The sequence below is a fragment of the Cavia porcellus genome, unplaced genomic scaffold (assembly GCF_034190915.1).
Source record: "Cavia porcellus strain 051 isolate PalLab524CR breed Dunkin Hartley unplaced genomic scaffold, mCavPor4.1 scaffold_25, whole genome shotgun sequence".
Lineage (NCBI taxonomy): Eukaryota > Metazoa > Chordata > Mammalia > Rodentia > Caviidae > Cavia > Cavia porcellus.
In genome coordinates this window covers 51251977-51266528 of record NW_026947508.1, presented here as the reverse complement: position 1 = coordinate 51266528, position 14552 = coordinate 51251977, and the positions used below count along the sequence as shown (strand labels likewise).

Sequence of the window (14552 nt, the reverse complement as noted above, 5' to 3'; positions counted from 1 at the left end):
CAGCGGCTACCTGGCTCCATGCTAGGCACAATGGAAGGCCTTTGCCCTGGAAGTGCTCATTCTTTATCTGGAAGCAGGGTGGGGAACCAAAACCAAAACCCTCGCAATTAAAAATAACAAGAGAGTCCCTGAGGAAGTGCATTGGAGTCATGAAGCCCCGGGCCCATCCCAGCCTGGCTACCTGGGGATTGCCGCAGGAGGAGGCCGGCACGCCCAGAGGTCAGCTGGGATAGCAGAGGGGTTGGAGGGCTGGGGGTTCCTGCACCCCGGCTCACATAGATCACCGTGATTACCATATTGGAAGCAACAGTTAGTATCTCCAAGTTATAGCGGGGAAACTGAGGCACACCCAGCCTTCACATGCAGGACATCTTGCTCTAGGGTCCCGCAGTACTGTTCACTTAATATCTTCCACACCCAGCGCAGTACCTTAGCTCTTAAATAATTGGTTTCGCTGAAAAATTCCATTTTCAGGATAACCTAACTCAAATCAAAATAAAGACTCCTAACTCCAAGCTTGCAAATGAGGAGAAAAGCAGTGTGGTACAGCGCTAAACTTTTTAAGGGCAGGCCAGAAAATGTTTATTTTTTTCTAATTTTTCCTTTTGTAACGTTTTGGTGTTTCTGAACGCTAGGGGCTCTCGGACTCCCTGATTCGAGCGCAACTTTTCCTTTTAGTTTTTTCTTTTTTTTTGGAAGGGGGTGGGGGAAATGTGGCCTTAATTATCCTACGTTTTAGGCAGCTTAAGGAAGGGGCTGTACTTTCAGAATCCTGTCCCAGCCAAGTAAGGAGGGCCCTCCCCCTCTCGCCTTCGCTCTTTTTAAAGGACCCCAATGAAATAAAAGTGCAGAAAACAAACCAAGCGGCCGCAGCAGCAGCAGCAGCAGCTGGAGGAGAAGGAGGCGGAGGCGGAGGCGTAGCCGGACTGCGGGCCGCGGAGCTCGCGCTGCCCATTCATCCCCGGCCGGAGCCCGGGTGGCCTGTGCCTGCGCGTCCCGCCCGCGGCGGCGCCGAGGTCTGCTCGGAGCCGCGCTCTCCGCGGACCTTCGCTCGGGCCGGGGCGGAGCGAGGAGCGCGGCGCGGCGGAGGAGGCAGCGCCGGCCCGGGTGCGCGGCTGCCGTGCGGGCGGAGCGGCCGCGGCTGCGCCATGCAGAGCTACAAGTACGACAAGGCGATCGCTCCGGAGAGCAAGAACGGCGGCGGCCCGGCGCTCGGGCCCGGCCCGCGCAGGAGCGGCGGCAAGCGCGCGCTGCTCATCTGCCTCGACCTCTTCTGCCTGTTCATGGGTGAGCCCCCGGCCCCCCGGCCTCCCCCGGTTCCTCGGGCCGGGCCGGCCCCTGGCGCCCGCCTGGACCCCTGTCCGGCTTGGGCCCGCGGAGCGGCGCGGCGGTCTGCAGCCGAGGCGGCGGGACGGAGCCGCGATCGCGGGTGACGCGTCGCTTTCCTCCTGTCCCGGAGCCCACGGTCGCGCGGAGCCTCGCCGGCCGCGCGCAAACAGCAGCGCTGCAGCCGCCGCCGCCCGCCCTGCGCCCTGCGGGGCTCGGTCCGCTCCCGGCCCCAGCTCCCGGGGGGCGGTTTCGCGGAATCTGTTTTAATCGCATTCTGCTGAAGTCGGTGCCAGAGGGGTTAGGTGACCCATTTCCCCGATAAGGATAATGGAGAAAAGCGAGCCGCGATCAGTGACCCTGATGGAATTCGCTCCGGGAAAGTCGAGGCGCCCCCTGTGGTGTTTCCGGGAGTGATTGGGAGCGCAGCGGGGGACGCGGGGGACGCGGGGACGGGTCGGCCGAAGGCGCCTGCTGCGTCCACTGGAGCACCAGGGTTGGAGTCAGCATAAGACTTTTTCTTTTCTTTTTTTTTTTTTTCTTTTGCGAGTAATACTGTAATGGAAATCGCACGGGATTTGTTCCGTAACGCTGCCACTCCGCCACTTGCTGGGTGTACCCCCGAACTACCCCCTAGGCCCCAGTGTCCTCTGCAGTTGGCTGGGTGGGTTGAAGTAGATGCTGTCCAAGGCCCCTTCCTGCCTTAACTGGATTTGGTCCAGGAGCTGTTCTGCCAGCTCTGCTGACTGAAGAAACATCTGTGTTCCCAGCTCGGTTCCCTTAAAATAGAAGTCCTGTACCCAGACTCAGTCCCTTTGAAAGGGACTTCTCCATGCGAATTGGGCCAGCCTGGGACTTCTTGGGCTGCAGTTGGGTCTCCCTGGGCTCAGGGTTCTTTGTGCAGCCGTGACTCTAGGCTCCAGGGCCCTCTTGTCCTTGGCCTGGCTGCCTGTGGAAGGGAAAAGCGGAAGAAAGATGGGATTCGCAGAGCCTTAACAGAAGAGCGGCCCCCTTCAGACTAGGAGAGACCGCAGGAGGCAGAGTTGTGCTGTGCCGAATCCAGGTGGCCTGTCCCCTTTGTCACTGGAGGGCCTGCCTTCCTGGTGGCAGCTGGCTTGCTATGCACAGTGGAACAGATGAGTACTTAAGGTCTTGTCACCAACCTATTGAATTGTAAAAGTCCCTCCCAGGCCCTGGGGGGACTGCAGGGAAACCCCAGACAGGTAGGCACTACGGCAAACTTGCCTGCCACTTCCCACTGATGACTGCAGGGCTCTGTTGGTAGTCGGGCAGGCTTTTCTAGGGCAGCTGTGTGAGGTACCCTCCTGCCCCCTGCTTGTGTGATAAAGAATTGTGCAGTTTGTTGTTGTTCTCTTCCCTTTCACTCTTGATTTCAGCAGGCAGTCCTAAGAGATGATGACTTTTTATTGGAGGAAAAAGTGTGAAGGAATTTGCAAAAAAGACGTTTCTGACAGCTGTGGTAGTTTAGCCAGGAAGGTAGTACACAATTATGGTGTAAGTAAGGTATACTAATTCTCCGTGTGACCCCTCCTCAGCCCCAGCTATTAAGGTAAACCTCCCTGCTTATTATGCTTATTCACTGTGGGTGTTTATGTTGGAGCAAATGCTTGTAGTTCAAAAAGGCAATGTGGTATCAGGACCATGCATTTTAAAGGCGTCTGCTTGCCTTTTTAAAGGTGTGTGTGTCTTGCCTTTAAAACCAGAGCAACGCTGGCAATTTGAGTCATTTGTTATTGGTGTCTCCTCTGAAACACACCAGGCTCCAATGTCACCAGTTAAGTTCCTCTCTAACACCTTTAATCGGGAAAACAATGTACGATAAACATTGTGAGATTGCATGCAAGAGAATGTGATGTGGCTTCCAAAAGAAAAATTAATACACAACATATGATTTTAATATTCCACACATTGCACCCCTAAAAAAGTTGTTTCTACTTTGTTCACTGTTTGCCTCTCTGTCAGTGTGACTTAATTTTATGTGGTTTATTTGAGCATGTGGCCTGGATTATAAAGTATTAATATATTAAGAAAGGAGACAGTTTTCTGTTTATTCTCCAACAGGAATATATTCCAAGTCTCATCTCCTAGTATCTGGGTAAAATAAAAGTTGATGTGCTATGTAAGTGTTGTGTACGTGGAAATATGCAAGTAGCTTCATGTGTTGCACACACGTTTTTGGAGTGTTTTATTCCAGATTAAAAACACAAAAGGTGGAAAGAACTGCAATGGAAATGATCTTTGAATAGCTGTCTTTGTCAACTGATTCTTTTAGTTACGAGTAATTATGAGTCTTTTCATGGTAGTTTTTATGGGATTCATTGTGTTTTTATTTCGATTAAGTAATCCATATCACTTGTTTTTTGTGCCTTGATTCTAGTTCTGTAAGACAGAGAAAAGATTCTCAAGCAGAAATAGAATTCCAACCTACTTGTCTCTCTGAGTGCTAACTTCTTTTTAAAAACATAAGTTAATTATGTATTTTTCATTGTAACACCTATGAAAATATGTCCATCTCATAGGCCAGAAAACCAAGTCCGAAGAGAAGGACAGATTCATATCAAAGTCAGTTTGAATTCCTGCGGACTTCTCAGGTTATTAAGGGTGGAGCTGGGCCTTCCTCTGGAAAATGCTGAAGTCCAGTTTGTAGCAAGGCCTGCAAGTCCACATTTCCCAGTTATACATGTGCCTTAAAATCAATGCAGGGCTGATTCTTCTGGCCAGCAATCCAGAACTTAGGTGGTCAGCAACCATTTTATTTAATTTGGTTGTTTCAGCATGTTTTTGGGTGTTTTTTGATTTGCAGTACCTGGTTGAAGTAAAATTTTAGAACTGATCCTGTAGATAGGATACACAGAATCATCATGTATTATTCTATTTAAGTATACTGCCCCGTTTAAACATGGCACTGTTTAGTAATGAGATGAGGACAGTGCGATGTGAATGGGGGGGTGGTGTCCTGGAGGCAGAAGTTTCAGGTCCCAGTCTGTCCCGTGGTTATAGTCTAGTTGCGTACTTGGAGACAGGTAGGGTTTCTCTGGGCTTCAGTCTCTTTCATCAGCAAAGCAGCTGGCTGAGAGGGATTATGTGTGATGTCCCAGACTACCACCAGACATGCTGGACCCAGTGTCCCGCAGAGAGGGACACATTTGCTGAGCATCTTCCTTATGTGCATACCTTGCTGAGCTTGTCACTGAATGTCTTGCATTGCTGTCACATTGCTACATGACTTTGAGAACAATCACTTGGCCATACTTGCTCTGATTTTTTTGTCACAGTGGTGAAGGACAGAAACTAGATGATTCCTCAGACTCCCAGCTAACCACTTCGAGTCTAGCCTAGCAGATATTTATTGCTTCTCCAAGACCATATCATCAATCAAATTATGCTTTGTTTACCCAAAGAAAGTCTGGAAAATTAGCTTAAATTGGTGTTGATTCTGAAGAAAGTAAGCATTGCTTTTATAAAAATTAATCCAATTTGCTGAAGAACAGGTTACATTTTTTTCCCTTGGTCTATTGTCTCCTTTTACCTGCTCCCTGAAATTTATAATGATCACATGACAACAAATAAATACACACAACACGTGGCTATTTTCTTCTTTTTACTCAGTACATTCACTAAGTATGTGACAGTTAATACTTTCATTAAGTAGGTATTTCTGATAACCAAAAGGTTTTGATAAATTAATCTATCATTGAACCAGAGACTATAGAAACAGGTTGTCACTAACCAATTGTTGTCTAACTGCCTAGCAAAGCATTCTACATGGATTGCAGAAAGGAAAAAAAGCATAATGAAGGAAACTCGATTTAGTAGATAAATTTCTGTTGAATTTTCTAGGATGATGAAAAACATCTATTGCCTTCTTGTCCAAAATTGCTAATTATTTTTTCTGTCTTAGCTGGTTTCTTTTGTAACATTTTCTGAGACAGTGAGGGTAGCTGCCTTTGCAGGGGGTTGGCTGACGTTACAATCTGGGGCCATCTCCACTTTTAGCCCTTCTGATTGCCTGTCAGTTTTATATTTTACATTCTCTCTTTGTCCTTCCTTGCAGTTGTTTGGGCCAGCAGGCCATGCTGGTCTCAGCATGCTGCTAATGAGACACCTTTACTGCACCCTGTGGGCAGGTGTGTTTAGGGAGAATCCTGCCTTGTGCATCAGCTCATCTTACTGCAAGTTATTTGAGGAATGACCATCAATAGTGGGGTAAGAGAACCATCTGGGATAAATGATAGATTCTTAGACTCTTCCAGGAGATATAGATTCAGTGGACTTTAGGGTAGGGTCTGGGATTCTGTTTTGGCTGATTCTTGTGAGGCTAATTATAAAGTCATGGTATAACCACTGTCGTCTTAAGGGCACTTGAATTAGGCTGTGTGGTTTTTGTTCTTATTCTGAATGTGCTAGCACTTTCTGCACTGATAGATTGTGCAGTACGCTTGGTTTCTTCTTTTCAGAGAGAAAGTCTGCCTCTGGATTACAGGGCTGCAGGTGCCCTGTGACTTTTAGTTCAGGACTCAGTGTTGTCTCTGACTGCTGAAAGGTCTGAATCTTTATTTTCTGGTTTTGAACTGAGTTGTATGTAGTTTATATTACCAATCAAGTGACAACACTCAGGATAAATGAGGCATTTTTTTCAGATAGTGAAGTTCACGCATGATTGAAAGGTGAAAGAGCAATAAATTCGATTTCTAAATACAGCCTTTCAAAGATCAAAGTTAGCTTGGCAAAGCATTGTAAAAACAACACAGCCTTTGAATTTACCCAGCTCTGGATTTGAATTTGGACATAAGGTAACACACAAAGGTGTGGTTGGGCAAAAATTATTTGACTTCTCCTGGAAATTTTCCTTTTCCTTATATCTTTGTTCACTTTTTTGGCAGGAAAGTTTCCCAAAATATATTACAGAGCAAGTTCTGAGGAGAGTCCTGAGAAGAAAATCAGGCAGAGTGGACACAAATGTCCACCATTAGCTGAAGGAAACACAGCCCAGGTTTTCTGACCCTGTCTGGAAAGGGCAAAAATCTTGGTCACCTTTGGTGGCTGGGTTGTCCTTTGAAAGGAAGTTGGCCAGGTTTTCCAGAGAGCAAAATGTGGTGATCTTAGGAAGGGCCCAGAGAAATGGGCCAGATGGTCAGTGTTGGGTCCTGGAACATCTGTGTCATGTGACAGGCTGGGGCAGACCTGACTGAAGAGGACAGCAGGACCTGAGAAGGATCTAGAAGCTTGTCATCCTGTTAGGTGGTACCCTCCATACCTGTTGAGGAAAGATGATACTATGCAGATGCCTTTTATAGAGGAGGAAACTGTATCTCACAGAAGCCAAGTAACCTGTACAAGGGTACCCAGCTAGGAAGTAGACACCACATTTTACAGAGCTTTGTTAGTTTATTTTGCTGCTCACTTTTTGATGCAGTGGATGAAATGAAGGCCCAGTCTTTTCTAGTTCATTCCATTTCACTTCAATTTTATGGAGTGTAAGTGTTGAGCACTTAGTGTTCTACAGGGCCTGACGTACAACAAGTCTTAACTTGGGCCATCTTGGACAGTGGAGTAGAGATAGAACTATACATGCAGAATTCTCAAATAATGTAAAGTGTGCTGGATAATTCTCTTAAATGGGCATCACAGAGAAAACACTGTTGGAGTGGTTCTTCATTGTACAGATTCATGGAATCTTTAGCATTTCACGGACAACAATATCAAGGTTATCTTTTATCTTAGAAGAGTAGGCTGCCCCACGATGGTGGAGATGAGAGGTCTGATGGGCTCTGCCCATTGGACAGATTGGAGTGCAGCACCGTTGTTAGCAGGGAGAGCCTAGTCATAGCACCCAGTCCTTCCAGGCTCAGTTTTCTCATTTGTAAAATGGGATACAGTGAACTTGGTGGTGTTATGAGGATGTGCTCGGTCCTGTGCCCGGCACCGAGGTGCTTCCTGCTGTGGTCATCACTGCTTCGTGGCAACTGCCCCTGTGTACATGTGGAGTCTGAGGTCTGGCCTGGCGAGGAACTGTCAACCTAAGAATGAAATGAAAGAACCGGACCTAGAACTGAGCAAGATCTTGCCTGAAAGCCCTTATTTATGCCTTTGTGATGTCAGCCTGCTGGTTTGGAATTGGGTGTCTGTTGGAAAGCCCCTTTCATGCTTGTATCTTTGAAAAGTGGAACCAGGTAAACACGTTTTGCTTTTAGTCCAAATCAATGAGATACCAGTTAAGTGAGGCCGGAGATGAATGGGGTGGGTTTGAAGGCCTGGGTGGCTTCTGCTCTATTCCTTCTCTTCAGATTGCTTACTGCCTGTCCTAGAAGGTGCTTATTACTAAGATGATTGCTGACTGCTTGGCGTGACCTCGAGTACTACCTTCTTAGGATGCGTCCCAGAAAGGAAGAAAGAGCACCCATGTTTTCAAAGCTTTTTCTTTGCAAGTGTCTCAACAGCTCTTGAGATAGAGATTGTTCTCCTTGGCCAAGCATGAAGCCGAATCTCTGATGAAATAATTTTTTCAAAGTCATGCATTGGTTGGTGGTGCTCACACACAAACAGGGGAGGCTAGTGCTTCCATGTTTCTGTGAAGCTGTTCTTCCTTTAGGTCCAGGTTAAGTAAAAAATTAGGATCTGTATTAAAACCCCCCAATTTAAAGCCAAACGAAACAACACGTTTTAGATTCAATTAGAAACCTTTGAAAGGAACTTGCTGATTTCTTTGTGCTTTGAAAGTATACATTGCAATCAAGGTATTGATGGTAAGTGTGTTTCTGAGGTTTGTCACAAATTAACAAAATTACATGTCTAGAAAGTTCTACAGAGAAATGCAAATTAGTGTAAGTGCCTTGTCATAATAAGCAGTGTGCCTTGGTTCCTGTTTATGTGCCTCTAACGCACATAATACACATGATTACGCTGACACGAAGGAAGTCCTTCTGCTTGATGTTTCCTTTATAATTGGTCCCCAAATTAGTTTGTGGTATCAATCAGTAGTATAATTTCTAGAGAGTCTATTTAATTAAGTCTATGTCTGTACCTGTCTTTCAAGTGTAAGTTTTGCCTTCCGCAGATGTTCTGAGGCACCTACTATGTGCTAGATCCCAAATTTGCCTGTAAGGAATTCTGTCCTCTCCTCTTCTCTCCCCTCCTCTCCCTCCCTGTGCCTCTGCTCCCCGTCCCCTCCCTTTCCCCATTCAGGGTCTGGCTACGTATTTCAGGCTGGTGTTCAGGCTGACCTTGAACTTACTAGTATCCTACTCTGTTGTCAAACATGCGGAGTTTCTCCTGCTTCAGCCTCCCAAATGCCAGGATTATAGGCCTGCACCCAGGCTCCCAGGCTTCCATCTCAGTGTAGTGAGACGGAGATAGATTTTTACTAATGAGCCTTCAGGGAGGGTTTGTCACTACTCAGTGAGGAATAAAGGAGAGCGGACTGGATCTGGCAAGGTAAATACCAGCTCCGAAGCCAGGAGAGGGACAGGGTATAGCGGTGGGGGGAGCCACCTGAGTGCAGGGAAGGCGTGGACGGACATGTTGGACAGCGAGCAGCTGAGACCGCAGAGTAAGCGTGGAGCCTTTGCTTCGAGTGTGGGGAAAGAGCAAATGTGGGACGTGAGCTGGAGAAGCGGGTTGGCTCTGGGCTGAGAAAAGGGTCAGGCAGCAGGAGCATTTGAGCTCTGTTTTGGGGGACCCCCAGAGCAAATAGAGTTTTATCTTTCTTTTATTATGGAAACTTTTATATCGTGAGAAGCCACAGTATATGCATAGCGGTGGGATTGTGGGGTCTATGGTAGCTCCACAGTTACCTTTTTGAGGAATTGCTACACTTTTTACTTCTAAAAATATAGATAAGGTTGGTGAATATATATAAACGAAAATGGTAAGAATTCTATGGTCTTGGAATTACCGTATTTTACAAAATTTTTAAGGGGGCATCGATCGAATCTGATGTAGGTTTGGAGGAGGTCGCTGGATTTGAGGGCAGTGGAGCTGGAGGGAGGGAGGCAGGCAGGAAGGAATGGAGGGCTCTGGGGACAGAGAGGACAGGATGGTGGGAAAGGCACCAAAGGGACTCCTGGCCCTGGTGGGGTCCTGGGAACTGTGGCGAGGCCACCCCTCCTCAAGCACTCTAAATGGGGTGTTTAGAGAAGACTTAGGACACCCATGAGATAAGATTAGCAGATACTTCTTTATGGGCAGCATCGTATTAAAACGACAAAGCTGTGTGTTATCTTTGTTTTGCTCTGGAATTTTAAAGTTTTCCAAATGCTCCTTAAAAGAAGTGGGTTGGAAATCCTGTTGCTTCAGAGAGAGGGTCATGTGGGCCATTGTAATGGCATTTGTTATTGAGACATAATTCAAATGTCATTTAATCCATCCATGTAAAGTGTACAGTTCACTGCTTTTTCGTATACCATCAAAATTGAGTAACTGTTGCTACCGTCAGTTTTAGAGTACTTTCTGTCACTATACCCGTTAGCAATCACTCCCCACTCCCCTCCACCTCCTCCCTTCCCATAGCAGCCACTTTCTCTGTAGATTCAAGTGTTTTGTACAACATGTGATCATGATATATGCTCCTTGATGACTGACTTCTTCACTTAGCATAATGGTTTTAAGGTTCATCCATATTTTAACATGTATTGGCACTTCATTTCTTTTTATTGCAAAATAATATTCCATTTTGGATGGATATACCACACTTAGTTTATACACATCACTTAATGGGTCTTTAGTTTATTTCCAGTATTGGGGTACCAAATATGTGAACATTCATGTGTATATGTTTGCAATTTTCTTGGTCCTATGTATTTAGGAGTGGAATTGCTGTGCTAGGTAATTCTATGTTTAACTTTTTGAAGAACTGTCAAGCTTTTCCATAGTGACTGTACCATTTTAGAAGTATGTTAAGATTAATTAAAATATGTAAGAAAAATACAAAAGTTTTACCAAAGATCTTAGAGATTAACATATTCATGAAACCACTACAGTGCCATTTTTGTCCTTAGAGACATTTTTCACAAAGAAATAACATTTTTAATGAGTTTTGTAGTGTCACTGATTTCAGATGAGTGTGCAGAGAATAGGCTGACTGAGGGGCAGAACTGGGGAGTCAGCCAGCCCCCCCCCTGCCCAGTTGTGTGGGTGACAGGCTGTCTCTCGTCTCAGCAGAAAGAGCAAAACGTATCCTCAGAGCACCTTGAACATTAGCAAGTGCAAATATTAAGTCCTTTATATTCCTAAGGTTGCTTTATGATAATTTTAAGGCCCTGAAGTAGAAATTCACATATTCAGTTCTGGCCAAGGCTCAGCGATCACCTCTTCCCTGGTGTGGTGGTCTACATGATTATTGTCTCAGAAGTTAAAATTTATTCTAGCGCTGGATGCCAGTAGTGTAAAGACACAAGCACAAAGCTTTAGGAGCCGAATTATCAAGCTAAAATCCACTAAAAATCAAGAACAGGTATGTGAAATATGAAACTGCAAATATTCTAAGACCGTGAGGAAAGATGTTCACCTTTATCATCAGATGCTTTATGTAGTATATCATTGTTTCTCCTAGAGCAGAGCAAGGAAAATTTTAACAATTTGCTTTTGCTGTTCAGAGAGGGTGACTGACTTGCCCGAGTTCACACAGCTAACGTGGCTAGGGCTGGGACTTGGACAGTTGCTTGCACTTACTGAGTGCTAGCCACGTACCTCTCCGCAGATTGTGCATGTGCACTCATTCTCTTATTTAATCCTTTGAAGATGAACTGCTGCTGTCTCTGTTTTATAGAGCCATGGTTCGGAGAGGTTACCCAGAGCTAAGGGAAGACTGCAGCGGCTGAGTTGGAGAGCAGGGCTCAGACCTCTGTCTGGTGAGGTTGTTCTTAAGCAGGAGGCTTTCCTGGTTGTACTGTACCACTCCTGTGCCACTCCTGTGGGCAGTGTGAAAAGGTGGTCCGAAGTGTGTTAGACTTGGGACTCCTAGCCTGGAACCTCCAGACCCTTGAGGATCAATCTGTGAAGGTAATCCTGGGTTGCTCTGTATGATTTTCCGTACTTCAAAAATATCTGACATGCAGCATAGTTTTCTAATGATGAGCTTGCCAAGACTAACTCCAAACATTGGCCTCTACCTCGATGGGTCACAGCGTCAGCCTTCTGTGTTTTTTATTAGAATGGTAATTGGCAGTTTTCTCTGGCCTTTGCTTGTTACTTCTACTGATGGGGAGATTCGATTGATACTTTCTGTTCTTTAATCAGCAGGAGTGGAAAAGTGATTCAAAGTAGAGCTTGCTATGCAAGTAGAGGTGTTTTCCAGATGTCCCCAGGGGTGAGAAGGAACAAAGGGAGGGGCTTTTCCCAGAATTGAAGCCACAGCTCTGCAACTCTGTAACCTGGAAGGCCCAGTGGGCCCTGGAGCCTGGTAGGAAGGCTTCCTAAGAGGAGGAGGGCCTTGAACAAGGACTTGTGTCACTTGCATCAGGCAGCAGTGCCGGGTCACTCCGAGTGACCCTTTCTGGATCATGGTTCAGCATGATGGTGTGCGGTTTAGGGTAACCCTTGGGTCGCACTGGGAAGCTCAGAGCTTCTCTGGTTAGTGGCTGTGGATGCAGCTCATTTATTAAAATGCAATAAACAGAACTTACACCAGTTGCCTCTTCCCCACAAATGACCCACATTGTTGTAGAGTTAGCAACCACTGGCAGGAAGTGGCAGAAATGCTTCTTAGCCACATAGCAGATTTCATTAGATACTTGCGCAGAATAGCTCTCTGGGCCATTTGGCCTCCGTAGGTTTCTAGGGAGGAACAATCTCACATATCATTTCTCATCTCTGCATTTTCCGTCATCCTGGCATGAGTGGCTGCTTTGATGAAATGCATGGTGCCTTTGGAAACAACAGCACATACTGTGCTCAGAGGGAGGAACTTCCAGAAAACTGGGATTTTTAGCATAATTCCAAAGGTTGCTTTTGTTTAGCAGGCTTCTCATTGGAGTCTGTTTAGAATACAGCGCCAGCCACTCCTCAGGACGGTGGGTGGTTGTGCTTGCTCACCTTTGTGTGGGATCCCTTTGAGAGGTCTGTGCTCCGGGCACTGTAGGGACACAGGATTCCATGGAACTGGCTGGGGAATTAAAATATATTTCTTGAGTGAAAGCATTCAAAGTAAAGGGCTTTCAATCTCAGAGGAAAATAAGCTGTCATGATTTTAGGTTTAATTTTCCTGAGGCCATTGATGGAGTTGAAGAACCTTCAATTATGATCTTGCCTAAAATTGGATGTTTGCAGCTGTGCCTGACCCAGCTGTGCAATCCAAGAAGTTATTACTGTTAATAACCTCTCTCCCTGCACAACTCTACCAGATGGTAATGTATGTATTGGAGTTTGGATTTGAATATTCTTTCTTGCCTCAATTAAATTTTCTCATTGTGGATCTCTCCAGCCCCCACAGCAAGCAAAACACTGAAACCACCACCACTAGAACAGCAGTCTCTGCAGTCAACTGGAAAAAGGCTTGAAAGTGAACATCTTTGATGACTTCCCACACTCGGGAGTCTTCCACTGTCACAAGCCTAGCACTTGGGAGGTGGAGGCAGAAGGATGGAAGTCAGTCCAAGGCCAGTGCAGGCCACATGGAGTTCCAGCCCATCCCTCTCTAAATGCAGAGGTAGACCCTGTCTCAACCAAACCAAACCAGACCAGACCCACCCTTGCAACACTAATGAGGTGAAATTCCTCTACTTGCTGTTACAGATGTGGCCGAGAAGGGGAGTGGTCTAGGGATGGAGGTTACCACTGGGTTTGAATTTTTCACTGACTACTCTTCAGTTATGAAGCCAGCAAGCCAGAATGAAGTTATCGGGCCTTGCAAAGTATTTAAGTTTGATGGGGTTTAAAGCCTTCTTGTCCGTTTCAGTATTTCCTGTTTCTTCATAAATTCTTAAAGGAAAGGGTTGACCTTTGGGTTGGAAAGGAAGGGCACTTCCCTGAAATTAATGAGTATTACTGTATGGCGAGCAGCTAAGGCATTTCATGCATTATTAACTTACTTGAATTTCACAACAACCTGTGAAGGAAGGTTGGAGTTCATGTCACTTTTCTCCAGAGCTGGTCAGCAGTGTCAGTCTCAGCTCTCACTGGTGGGCGGTGACATATGGTGTTAATAATTCAACGAGTTAATCTCTAGCAGAGGCCCTTTGCTAAGTTTACAGGGAAAGTACTTTTCTAGAAAATGCTTTGAGCTGCTTATGAATCCTGCATCCACTTTTACTGCAAATGTGTCAGCTGAAGCCTTGGAAGCAATGGGTGGGAGCTGCTGCATAAGGAAACTGAGTGACCTTTCTGCAGGACTTCAGATTGTAACGTTAATTTTTTTTATCAGTATTCTCCCAAGGAGTTAAAAAGCCAGGGGAACGAAACAGTTCCAGTGAAGGAGCTCACACTTTGGAAAAGCCCCCTGTGTTTCCTGGGCCATTGTAGAGATCCTATTCAGCTGGGGTTTCAATGGTGGTGTGATTAGCATGAGACCAACCACATAAAGTGGGCCTTTTTCCTCTTTCTTAAAAGAAGTTTTGTGGCATTTCTTTTTCCGACAGAGTTGGCATGAAGCTCTGACAAACACAGACCCATGGAAAAGTTAAATTGGACTTAGAGCGGGCCGTTTTGTGCAGACCCTTTCTGCTTAGCATGCAGAGCTGTGAAGCCGCTGGTGAGCAGCAGCTGAGGCCCATAGGGATCATAGCGAGCTCTTCCTGCTTTTTGGCCTGAGGATGAATAGGAGTACCCACCAGGGCACTGGGAAAGGGATCTCTGGCTGCTGACCATTCTCTGTTGTCTGAAGCCCCAGAGAACATTCCTGAGGATCAGCCATCTATCTTATCTCTCTTTTAGTGTTGATTAAGATAAATGCAAAATGCTGTATGTGCTATGAAGAAGGGAGGTGGATGCTGGCCTCCAGGAGCTAGCAGGATAGCAGAAAGATGGGAAGATGGACAGAGGCTGCACGGGAAGGAAACACAGCCAGGTGTCTCGAGCAGAAGAGCAAATGCAATGACAAACGGCTTCTGATAGGCCAGCCCCTTGCTCAGGTCCCGGCTCCGCTGTGTTAGCTGAGTGTAGTTGGATAATCGGCCGTGCTTCATGGGTGATGAGAGGGTGGTCACTTCTGCCGCAACAGGCCAGTCAGTTTGCTCTCATCTGGGACCAGGAAGATGCTTTGCAACTGTGAA

At 46.2% G+C, this 14552-nt stretch overlaps 1 protein-coding gene across 1 annotated transcript in view; it reads left to right on the top strand.

The window, feature by feature from the left end:
* The first annotated feature begins 843 nt into the window (after positions 1-843).
* Positions 844-14552, top strand: part of Plpp3 (phospholipid phosphatase 3) — a 72971-nt gene continuing 59262 nt past the window's right edge. The window contains exon 1 of the mRNA XM_003464068.5: positions 844-1287. Within this exon, the coding sequence (XP_003464116.1) occupies positions 1149-1287 (139 nt within the window). The 5' untranslated portion in view covers positions 844-1148. The remainder of the gene's footprint in view (positions 1288-14552) is intronic.